Source organism: Nilaparvata lugens, chromosome X (genome assembly GCF_014356525.2).
Source record: "Nilaparvata lugens isolate BPH chromosome X, ASM1435652v1, whole genome shotgun sequence".
Classification (NCBI taxonomy): Eukaryota; Metazoa; Arthropoda; class Insecta; order Hemiptera; family Delphacidae; genus Nilaparvata; species Nilaparvata lugens.
Window position 1 is genome coordinate 87780302 of NC_052518.1, and position 12599 is coordinate 87792900.

The window sequence follows — 12599 nt, forward strand, 5'->3', positions numbered from 1 at the left end:
TTTTCTTTCAATATATTTTCTTTTAGTCTAAAATATATTCTACTAAATCAAATGAAATTGTTTTTTCTCAATTATTGATTCATATATATATATTTTTTTTACATATTACGTATTATTATATTCAAGAGTTTATTCCCTTATGTTGTGATGTAGATGCATTGGAATTGTATAGGAGGGTTGAGTGGGAGAGAGGGCCGACTGCACCCTAACTTCACCTTTCAGGTTAAAATGAAGGCAGGCTATCTATCTATCTATCTATCTATCCAGTCCAATAACAATGGGTTCCACATCCGATTGTAGCGGATTATTTTAGAGTGCTTAATTTATAAGTCTCTACTCTGTCACTTCATGACATTTTTGAGTTTAATACGGGAATTGGAAATTGGTTCATAATTCTCCGTATTTGTATCTGCGGCAATTCAGGTAACTGTATGTTAGGACTGGTCGCTTATAGCTTTTCTCCTTTCCTACCCTGACAACGACATATAGTTGTCTTCCTGATATCATTCTACAGACTGTGTCTGTGAAAATCTTTTCTATCCTCTCATAATAGTCAACTTACTGACTATTAAATTGAAAGTGTTTTGGACAATTGAGAGTGATTCCCATTCCCTTAAGGGCTGTCACAGATTAGCCCTTAATAACTGTTGCGCAGTTGCTAGACTAGCACGCAGAATTTGCTGAAAATCCTTTTGCAGATACAGGCTCGCAATTCAGAAACCCCATACCTAAGACCCTATCCTCTAAACCTCAATTTCCTCATAGTTGAAATTCATACCCCATATTAAGCTTGCTGAGAGCTAGATCGTGATTCTCAGATTGTGAATTATTGAACAAGCTCCCGTTAGTTATAGGGAAGAGTAATTCCATCAATAAATCTCCAACTCCCAGATCCAATAAAATATTCTCTATACCTCAAACTCTATTCTCTGTATCCTGTACCGTATACAGCATACACTTTACCAATAATATTGATTCAATACCTGGTGCTCAGATCCAGGCTGCACACCGACAGCACGTGGTTACAAATTGCGAAAATCCTAACAAAATTCCATATCGTTCCTTATTGAACTCTGCCCTAAATTCTTCCTTCTATAACCTTTGTCCCAGGCTTGCAGGTACAGCTTTGCTCGCCGTCAAATCGCAGATGGTTCAGATTGCGTAGGAATATAATTATTTGTAGAGATCTGATATCTGCATCCGTCTCCTTTGTTAGGGTTACCTCAATCTTCCTTAACACTCAACCTGAATTCCAAGAGCCAAGGGCCAAATCAGCCAGTAATGGCACAGGCACACACTCTTCCCTTCAAGGTGAATACCTCCTGACAGAAACAGAGGGTAGAGAATCAGGATAGGGGGAAAAGTGTAGGTCCGGTATCTCGACCAGTCAGTACAGACACTGACCCCGACCCATAACCGGCTGTGGCTAGTCTGCATCGTAGCAATACTTCGCAAATATTGGATAACCTAGGGGGTGGAATAGGCGTATCTAATATTAGAAAGACCGGTTTCTGACAATTCTGTGGTTTTTGACAATTTCTTAGTATTTTTATTCAATATGAATAATTACCACAATATCAACTTCTCAACTACACAAAAAGTTATGATATCAATCCTGACTCACTTTGGATTCTCATTGTGCTGTGCATTGTCCTCATGAAAGAGAGTCAATTTTCCCGCTGAAAAAGAATGATAGGTAATTATTAAAGACAAGGAAATTCTCGTGCCTGAAAAGTGAATGAAAACTTGCTATTTTCAAAAGCACTGGTTTGTTGAAACAATTTGGGATAGTCTCACTTGTTACACCATCATCAATTTCTAATAAACCAAAAGCTAAAACATTGAACAGCAGAAACTCTATAGTGTGGGCGTTGCCCGAGGCTGAGGCTGAGACAAGGCACGTGACGACTCCCCAAGACGAGACACACCCAACTATTATAAATATGGTCATAGAAGCCATTAGGCAGCAACTAATGTGGAGAAACTAAGTAACTAACAAAACGAAATGAATAATGAATAAGGAAAACCAGAAGAGGTTTTCCTATTTGAAAATATGAGAAAATACCAAGTGCCGGTTGCACAAAAGCCAGTTGAATTTAAATCATGATTAATTTCACGAGAACCAATCACAGAAGCCATATTTTCTAAAAGGCCTTTTCTGAAATTATCGTGAAATTAATCACGGTTAAAATTCAACCAGTTTTTGTGCAACCGGTCCCAAGACTACATACATACAAATAAAGGTGGAAAAATTGAAATGAAGGTGGAATCCAAGGTTAAATTCGAAAATAAATAGCAAGAGGCTTGAAAATAAACTACTATTCAAGATAAGACTGAATTTGTGGTGTTCTACTCGCTGAAATGAGTAAGTTATTTAAGAATAGATTTTTTTTTTTTGTTATCTATAGGCCCTTTTTATTATCCTATAATTATTTCCATTTCTTCTAAAATGTTCAACTGTAGGCCTTTGGGAGTTTTAGTTGTAAGATGAAAAAGCATATTATAATAGATTGTGAAAACCAGAGAGAAGTTTAAATTTTCTAATTTTGCTGATCATTTGAGAAGAAGAAGTAGAAGAAGATGAAGAAGAAGAAGAAGAAGAAGAAGAAGAAGAAGAAGAAGAAGAAGAAGAAGAAGAAGAAGAAGAAGAAGAAGAAGAAGAAGAAGAAGAAGAAGAAGAAGAAGAAGAAGAAGAAGAAGAAGAAGATAAAAAGAAGAAGAAGAAGAAGTCAACAAATCAATGGCACATGCAGAGTGCAGACAGATTAACATTTTAGAAGCTGTGGGAATAACTGAAATGAAAAACGATCTCATGTGTCGTCTGGTATAGTAAATCAGTAGATCTAGTGAATCATTATAGTGAGGTCCACATTATAATGGCATTGTTTGATTAGCAATGGTATGCTATCCTTGTCTATCATTCAACAAAGCTGATAGCGCTATCTCTTTCTTGCTTTGCTCTGTTACCAGATCGTCTTTTAACAATGTAGAATTAATAATCAATTAACACAATGTTCCATCTTAATTGAGAAAATTCATTGTGATATTATTGAAAAATAATAATAATTATAATTTCTTGGTTAATAAAATATAATTGATCAATTTAAACGAGAATAAAGCAATATCAATATTACTTCAATAAAGTTGTATCAGCTACCGTCTACAGTAGGAATTCACAAGACAGAGTATCAGCAACGTTTTTCGCCTATCTTTCTCTACTGCCAATCTAAGTGGACCTCACTATAGTCTGAACCATGAGAGTAAAGATACTGTTTAACTCTGATCTTGTATAATTCTTCAATATTCATGGTCACAAATGAAATTTTACTTACTGTAATTCAATGTGAAGTAATCATCACCTTCTTGAAGCATGTAACGGATTTCTTTTACTTTTGCCCTCCATCCATTGCCCAAATAATTGACAGATGCCACATCAATTCCGTCATAGTATTTTATGTTTGAAATCTCAATGATACTCATGAGCTCGTTCACTACTCTGTAGAAGATTGACTGCTAACAAACAAAAATAATATTTATAACATCAGTATAAATCTAAAACGTTTTCTGCCACTTTCTAGAGAATTCTATCATCAACTAGCCAGCAGGATTGCTTATATATCTCTCTTTTTTTACAAAGTAAAGACAACATTAATACTTTCATGGAATTATGTACTTCCGCTAAGAACACTTGGAAAAGTCTTTCAAATTGCTTTTGTTATGACAATTTTCCTTTTTATTTTTATGTTGTTGTTTGGAAGTAGATTACTTATATTGATGCTATGCAATTGTGTTGGCCTGGTTGGGTGATAGAGGGAACCAAACGGTTTCAACCCTGCCAGGAGAAAAATGTAACAATCAAGAATAGAATAGAATAGAATATTCATTTTATTCAACAATAATACAGGAAATTTCCACGTTCAATAACGTTCAACGTTCAATAACGTCAGGAAGATTTACAGTCAAAAACTTTATAAAAGATAATCCACACGGCAAGTTATTATGTAAATCATACATTAAAATTACATTGGCATACATAAATAACATTGAAACACACTACATTCCATTTACAAATTCGTCAATACTATAGTAACTCTTATCAACTAAGAACCTATATTAGTCTGTTTTAAAGGAATGCGTCCTAGGATTTAAATGAGTTGGCAGCCTATTCAATAATTTCACACCAATATAACTGGGCTTCTTCTTATAAAGAGAAAGTCTATGATACTGAACACTGATATTATTCCTATGCCTGGTATTATGATGGTGTATATCTGAATTTGTTGTGAAGCTGTTTATACTATTGTATTTTTTACCACTAACATAATCACTTTATAAATGAAAAAACAAGGAACTGTGAGAACTGAAAGATCTCTGAATGCATCTCGGCAAGTGTGGTTAAAGCCCAAACCTGCTAAGTATCTTATTGCCCTTTTCTGCAAAATAAATATTTTATTCATGTTCTGCAAAGTTGTAGCTCCCCAAAGTTCAATGTCATAAGAAATGTGTGAATAAATCAATGCAAAATATAGGACTCTTCCCGTGTCTAGGGGTACATAGCGTATGATGTTTTGCAGGACAAATAAATTAGTACTTATATGGCTGGCAAGTTTTTCAATATGAGCATCCCAAGAAAGGCTTCTGTCAATTACCAGACCTAGAAGATTAGCTTGAATGACATTTTCAATCCTTTGAGTCTCTAATATTAATGACCGGTTCAAAGAAATAATTTTTAAAACCAAATTGCATATATTTACTCTTATTTGGATTGACTGATAAAAACGACTCGTTATAATATTGAACAATGAGGTTTGTAAGAGTGTTGGCATTTATTCCAAGTTCATTGAGGCTCTTATCATTAAACATCAGGGTTGTATCGTCGACATACAGAGTAACATTAACACCTACAAGGACAGATGATTGCAGATCATTGGTGTACAACACAAAAAGCAAAGGTCCCAGAATAGATCCTTGTGGTACACCTCTTGTGACCCTGAGAGGCATTGAATCAGCTACCTGGGTATCAGAATTTATTGTAACATATTGATAGCGATTGGACAAGTAAGACTTGATCAAATTACCCCCAACACCTCTTATTCCGACGTTTGAAATCCTACTGATAAGAGATTTGATATCAACACTATCAAATGCTTTAGATAAGTCTAATAGCACCTCGATTACGTAATCTCCTTTATTAGCCTTATCTATGATACCTTCAATGAACGATACAGCGGCTGATATAGTAGATTTCCCCCTCACGAAGCCATTCTGGCAGGAAGATATTAAATCAAATTTCTCCAGATAGTTCATAATCCTGTTATATATCAATTTCTCAAAAATCTTAGAAAAAGCTGACAAAATGGAAATAGGTCTGTAATTATTAATATCATTCCTGACACCATTTTTGAATAGTGGTTCAACTTTGGCTATTTTGAGTAAATCCGGAAAGATGCCTGTTTGAAGAGTGTTATTAATTATGGAAACTAGAGGTTCGACAGTAGATGAGATTTGGGACATTAGACCGGTTTTTTTTTCTCCAAAACCCCCTCCCCCCTCTCACCCCTGTCGAGTTTGGTTATGTCGAGTGAGTAAACGTGTGTCAGTTCGGCTCCGTCTTCTAACAGATATTTCGTAGGGTTATACAGTTCAATTCACTTCAAATTATACATCTAGTTATTCAGTTTCTCGAGCTTAATTCAATAGTGAATTTATATTTTTGATTAACTCACACTCTTTTTATTTATCTTGAAAAAACATTCCTAAATCTTCAGTTCACCTTCTCGCCTATATAAGTGTAAATCCACCTAACGGTACACGATGGGTCGACCGAATAGAGGCACACCGAAGAATGAGGTCAATGCTCCGAAGCCAGCTATTTCTGGAGCATTGTCCGAAGAGACCCTCCTCATTATTCGACAGCAAATCGAAGAGTCTGTCCACAGTGCTGTATCAATGGCTGTGAAATCTATTTTCGAGGAACTCCAGGCATTGAAGGAGGAGAACAAACAGCTGCACGATAGAATTCGTGAGCTGGAGGTGTCTTGTCACCTGAAGGTCGACGACCTCGAGCGATATGGGCGCCAACATTCTATACGTATTTTTGGGATCCCGGAGAGCGACAAAGAAGACACGGACCTGCTGGCGCTCGATGTCTTTAACAAGAAGCTGAACGTGCCCGTGACTCTGGCGGATGTCAACCGCTCGCATCGCGTTGGAAGGCATCAACCACCTCAACAAGGGCAAGCTATACCCAAGGACCGACCCATCATAGTTCGACTCTGCAGCTACCAGACCAGGAAGATGATCTTCAACGCTAAGAGGAAGCTGAAGGGTTCCGGCGTCACCATTCGCGAGGATCTGACTGCGGAGCGTCTCAAGATTCTCAACGCTGCGGCCGACCGTCATGGGCATAGGAATGTCTGGTCATCGGACGGGAGGATCAAGATCTCTATCGGCGAGGGAGGATCCAAGAGGGTCCACACAGTCGAGAGGATGACCGACCTTCAAAAAATAAAGGTAAATTAAATCATTTCAGGATTCGATTACTAAGGTGCCCTTCACTACAAAAATAGGAAATTCGTATTAAAACATTTCACAATAGATATACCTTGGCATTTTTCATGAGCTGGCTTTCTGTTCTATAAATGAATCTTTCCACTGCTATTTATGATTATGTATGAGGCAATTATTTCAAACTAAGGAGATCCACATTTGTTAATACTGATTAATAATTTATCTTGATATTAATTCCCAAAACTACGTTCAATGCATCAACTACTATACTCCAGAGGGTACTTAGAGAATCATTATCTCTATTCTTACTAATAATTATTACATCTCTTGACAAAATTATTTCCATAATTAATAATTTTCGAAATGCTGAATTTCAAATAAATTGGATGATTAACATACGTTATAGATATGGATGTAATCTATAGGTAAAGGTAGTAATCTCTTCTATATTAGGTGTACATAATGATATCTCCTACTGTTGCCACAGCTCGAGCAATAGAAGCAAATGTGTGAAGAATTATTGATAGAATGGAGGGGTGGGTAGTCTGTTCATATGCTTATATAGGGGCTGTGTTTCATTTAATGTTATCTTAGACATTCATCACTGAAATATTACAGTTCTCAATTTACTACTTTTATTGTTATTGCAACTCCCAATAGTTAATTATACTTCTAATACTATATAATATTTTTCACACTTCACCGTTCAATCCTATTTAAAACTCATCTAAAATAATCTAGCACTTTCTCCATCGTCTCCTCTACTTCTTATTTTTCTTTCTAATTTCTCTTCTTGATCTTATATTTATAATGATTACTTGAAAATTGTTGTTTGCGATGATGATTATTATTCTTTTCTATTCTTCTTCTTCTTCTTCGTCTTCTTCTTCTTCTTCTTCTTCTTCTTCTTCTTCTCTTTCTTTTTCTTTTCTTCTTCTTTTCTTCTTCTTCTTCTCTCCTTGATTAATTCAAGATCTATTTGATCAATGATCTATTTGATCAAAAGATTAATGTTCTATTTCTTATTCTATAGTTCAGTTTCATAAGTTCTTCTCAATTTGTGCACATTCCTTCTTTCTCTTCTTTTCTTCCCCATTGTTATCATTATTTTCCCTGTGATTTTTTCACTAGCTTTCCAGCATGTTCAAATGTTTATTTCTCTTTCTATATCTATTTATCTTCCTACCTTTTCTCTTTCTATCTGATTACCTTCTACTAGTATCCATATATTATATTATAATATCCATATATTTATCCATATAATATTCGATTCTTTCCCACATTGAATCATACTATTCCTCTTCAATTTTATGGGGATATTATTCATTATCAGTTGTATTATGTATCTTTTCTTAATTGATAACTTTCTTCAAAGATTTTTTGTTTTTCTGCTGGCTTTTTCTTCTCTTTTTCAGTTTTTACTGGATCCCATTTCGCTCTATCTCCACCATGAACACGATCTTCCACTACTGGATTCCATCTCTCTCTATCTCCACTTGGACTCGATTTTCCACCACTGGATTCCATCTCTCTCTGTCTCCACTTGGACTTGATCTTCCACTACTGGATTCCTTCTCGCTTACCTCCACTTGGACCCGATTCTTCCACTACTGGATACCTACTCGCTCTATCTCCACTTGGACCAGATCTCCCACTACCAGTTCTTCCTCAATCTTCGTCTTATTCACCATTAGGATTATTCATCACCGGAACTCCACACATCTACATCTTATTGTGTTTAGTGAATTTTGTTTTGAACTAGTGCTTTAAATAGTGAAGGGAGCCGAACTGTCAAGGCATGCTGAATGCACTCAAATCAAGAGACTTTTTCATTTAGGTTAAGTTTTATCAGTTTCATCCCCATTTTCCCCGTCATGTGTCGTTCTGAGGTCGGTTCACGATTGGTCTGCTGCTTCCATGATGCCTCTCACTGACACGTCAGCTCGCTCGCCCTCAAGTAGGTATGATTATTTCAATAATAGTAATAATGACGCAGGTATGTTTCTAGCAAATAAGCTCCACTCTTTCAAAAAACTTTTCAAGGCTGCTCACCTTAACGTACAATCCCTCAGTTACCTACCTTCAGAGACAAATTTGAAATAATCTTTAAAATAGTTCGGATTACTGTATATCAAGATATCTCTAACAAGCTTGACTATTCGAAAAAGCCTCTGATCGGGAAGCTTTAATGTTGAACTAGCAATGTGGGCTGTGGTGATATGATCATGGCGTTGGAGAGAGTAGACGAAACGTAGACAATAATTTTGGCAACGCTGTAGTTTATCATTCAGAGTGACTTGCATATCGTTAAGAACAGAATTACAATACATTAAATGTGGGAAGATGAGAGATTGAACCAATAATAATTTAATGTCTCTAGGGAGGATATCGTGCATTTTCTTCAATGCATGCATGGCTGAGAATACCTTTTTACAAGTTTTGTTCACTTGTTCTGACCAGTCAAGAGTATTATTCATAATAATGCCTAAATTTTTAACTGAGCTACAGTAAGGAATGTCATTACCGTCTACACTAATTTTGTGAATCGATTCAAGGTCAATATTGTTTATAAGACGAGAATATCCAATTATAATGGGTTGTGTTTTGATGGGATTAAGCTTAAGGCCATTTTTCTTTGTCCATTCCACTATCGAATTGATATCCTGATTCATTATTCCAACTGTTTCATTAATTTTTGTTATGGGACAGCTTAAATAGATTTGAAGGTCGTCTGCATAAGTATGGAAACTGGAGAATTTGATAATGGAAGAAAGGTCATTAGCATACAAAGTGAAGAGGAGAGGGCCTAAAATTGAACCTTGTGGTACTCCATGCATAACGTTTTTCCAAGTTGACTTTTTGTCACCGACAGATACACATTGTTTCCTACCTAATAGATAGGATTTAAACCAAACTAACGAGTTGTGACTGAAACCAAGAATAGCCAACTTATTCAGAAGGACTGTATGATCAACAGTATCGAATGCTTTAGAAAAATCAAATAGGGTGAGGATGGTGCATTTTCTTTGGTCCATAGCTAACCTTATATCATCAGTGACACGAAGCAGAGCTGTCTCAGTTGAATGGAATTTTCTAAAGCCTGATTGAAAGTTATGAAGCTTACTATTGTTGTCTAGAAATTTTACAACTTGAGCATGAATGAGTCTTTCTAGCACTTTGGACAATGCAGGTAAAATACTGATTGGTCTAAAATCCTCAACTTTATTGGGTAATGGAACTTTATTTAGAGGGCGAACCAGAGCAAACTTCCAGTTTTCAGGGAAAATGCCTTCTTCAAGTGACTTGTTGAAAATGTATGTAATGGTTGGTAAAACAGCAAATAACATCTTCTTGATAAATTTAATAGGAATTTTGTCTACACCCATAGCATTACTATGAATACGTTGAATTGCTCTGGAAGTGTCTTCTTCTGAGATTGGATGGAAATGAAATTGATCAGTGATTGGTAAATCTAAGTTTGTAACCTGCTCTTCAAGATCATCAATGTGATTAGCAATGACAACTTCGTCGCGTTGGTTAGAGTGTGAAACGAAATGGTCATTTATATTATTCAATGGTAAGTCAATTTGTGGATTCGATTTCTCTTTGCCAAGCCCGAATTCTTTTATTCCCTGCCAAAGTGATTTAGAGTCTTGTCTATTGTTTGTCATAGACGAATTCAAGTACCTAATCTTTGAGTTCCGTAATTCCTGTTTAACCCTATTTCTAAGGCTCCTATACTCTATCAAACTGTCCAAGTCAAATGTCTTTTTAAATTTTCTATGTGCTTTGTCTCTACGTCCCATCATCTTAAGTATGTCTTCAGTCATCCACGGTACTCGTCGTTTTCTATTAATCCTCCTTGTCACATAAGGTGCATGTTTGTCATACAAAGTCAAAGTCCAATTCTCGAAAGTCTTGACCATGTCATCAACTGAGGGTAATGCTTCAATTTGATGCCATGGAGTCTGAGCCACATCAGTCAGGAAGGCGGCTTCATCAAAGTTTTTGAAGTCTCTATAAGTGAAAATTTTCTGTTCTGGCTTGGGTATCTTATGGGAAAGTACACAGTAGATCAAATCATGTCTAGAAATAGCTGGGACTGAGATTTGGCCTGCTTGAACAACCTCATTGGGATCACTAACAATGAGAAGGTCAATGAGTGTGTCTGATTCATTAGTATGATGAGTTGGATCGAGAGGTAAAATAGTCATGTTTAGGCATTGGAAAATTGTAGTCAGTTGAAAGTAGTCAAAGTTACGATTTGTCATGTTCAAGTCGGTGTTCATATCCCCAATAACTAGTATATGGTTATAACAAGGCATAAGAGAAAGCAAGGCACTTTCAAAATCTGTGAAATGACCTATTTTTGGTGGGCGATAACAGATACCAACGAGTAATTTATCAGTACTAAATAAGGATAATTCAAGTAGCATAAACTCTGGTCTGGAACGATACTCTTGTTTAGATGTGATTAAAACTTTTGTTTTGATACCTTCTTTCACATAAATTGCTACACCCCCACAAGCTTTATTTAATCTATCATTCCGGGAGAGATTATATCCAGGCAATGCAACAAAATTTGATGAAATACTAGGCTTCAAAAATGATTCGGAAATTCCGATTATATTGAAGTCCTGAAAATGGAAGATTGCTCTGAGTTCATAATTACTCAATTCTCCTTCAATATTCATATCTTCTTCTTGTTCTTCTTCCTACTCTTCTTTGTTGTTCTACGTTTCTTAACTTGTTTTTGAGGGAATAAACTCACTCCATATGATGATGGTGGTGGTGGAGGGGGTGGAATTAAAACTCTCCCCCCACTAATACTAGGAAAAGGCTTCAAAAAATACCCTTTTCCTGCAATATGCTTTTTAAACTGAGCTATAGCTTTGCGTCTAATATCATTACTAACTTCTCCTCTCATTCTTCCCCTTCTTCTTCTTTCTCAAAGACCCACCAAACGCTGCTTTAGCTTTCATGACGTTTGTAACAAGATAGCTAAGTGCTTTCTTGGCAGGAGGTGTTTGTGGATTTTTGAAAATGTCCCACGCAGCATTTGCTAGAGCTCTGTCAGCTACCGCTCGAGTTTTATTATCTCTATTTTGCATATACGCTATATCATGTACCTTACAGGCTCTATCTAATGAATTTATACCTTGATCACATCTCTTTAACCTTTCATTAACCTTTGTGCCCGGGCCACACCACTGGTATCCGGGAATATGAATTTCATCCTGCAGGTTATCAATTACCTTATTTAAAATAGTTGATGTGACATTACCTGCCAAACCTGACACACCCTTAAAAAGTTTTGCCGCTGAACTCAAGATTCCTTTACCTTGTTTCCTCAAACTCTGCTTTCTCCTACATACCATTTTCTTACCTTTCAACTCAATGGTTGAACATTAACTGAGGTTAATTAATTAATTAATCATTACACCAACTTAATCAAAAGAAAATCGAATTGGATTAATTTTCAATCGAGTTGGAAATGAATTCACATCATGTATCAGATTGCTATGTACTTATAACATTGCTTGAATGATAAGAATATTATTTCAAATAACAAATAATCTGAAAAAGTGAAGGCAATTTGAAAAGGGGGGAAATGACGCTGCCATCGCGCGCCCACCCACATCTGCAGGAACACGTGCCAAACAGATGTGGGAGGGGGCAAGTCACCAAAGCTGCCGCTTGGCTGTATGGCTGTGTGTGTGTGTGTGTGTGTGTGTGTGTGTGTGTGTGTGTGTGTGTGTAGCAGTAGAGACTACTGAGCATGCTCGCAACAGACTATAAAAGGGGCGCTCACCTTATTTAAATATCATTCACAACAGAGTGTAAGCACATTAACCATTTCTTCTGTGTGTTTCTACTATTCATTGTGAACTTATCAACAACAGGTAAGAATTGAAAACAATTTTTATAAAAACAATATTACAATTTATTCACTACTTTTACACATACATTCATCTATACAATTCGTAACACATAAGTCGACAAATTGTATAGATATAAAAATTGTTAAATTTTTTAAATTTTGTAAAAACAAAATTTTTACACTTGGCATTAAATTGGTGTATTTTCTC

At 36.0% G+C, this 12599-nt stretch overlaps 1 protein-coding gene across 3 annotated transcripts in view; it reads right to left on the reverse strand.

Moving 5' to 3' along the window:
- The window catches only part of LOC111064557, a 595337-nt gene that overhangs the window by 422917 nt on the left and 159821 nt on the right, over window positions 1-12599 (reverse strand). For 2 of the 3 annotated variants that reach the window (XM_039441821.1, XM_039441819.1), the window contains exons 4-5: window positions 3333-3513; window positions 1625-1679 (exon numbers count right to left, since the gene is read on the reverse strand). In XM_039441821.1, coding sequence (XP_039297755.1) covers window positions 1625-1679; window positions 3333-3513 — 236 coding nt within the window. The remainder of the gene's footprint in view (window positions 1-1624; window positions 1680-3332; window positions 3514-12599) is intronic. The other variant, XM_039441820.1, reaches the window with a different exon arrangement.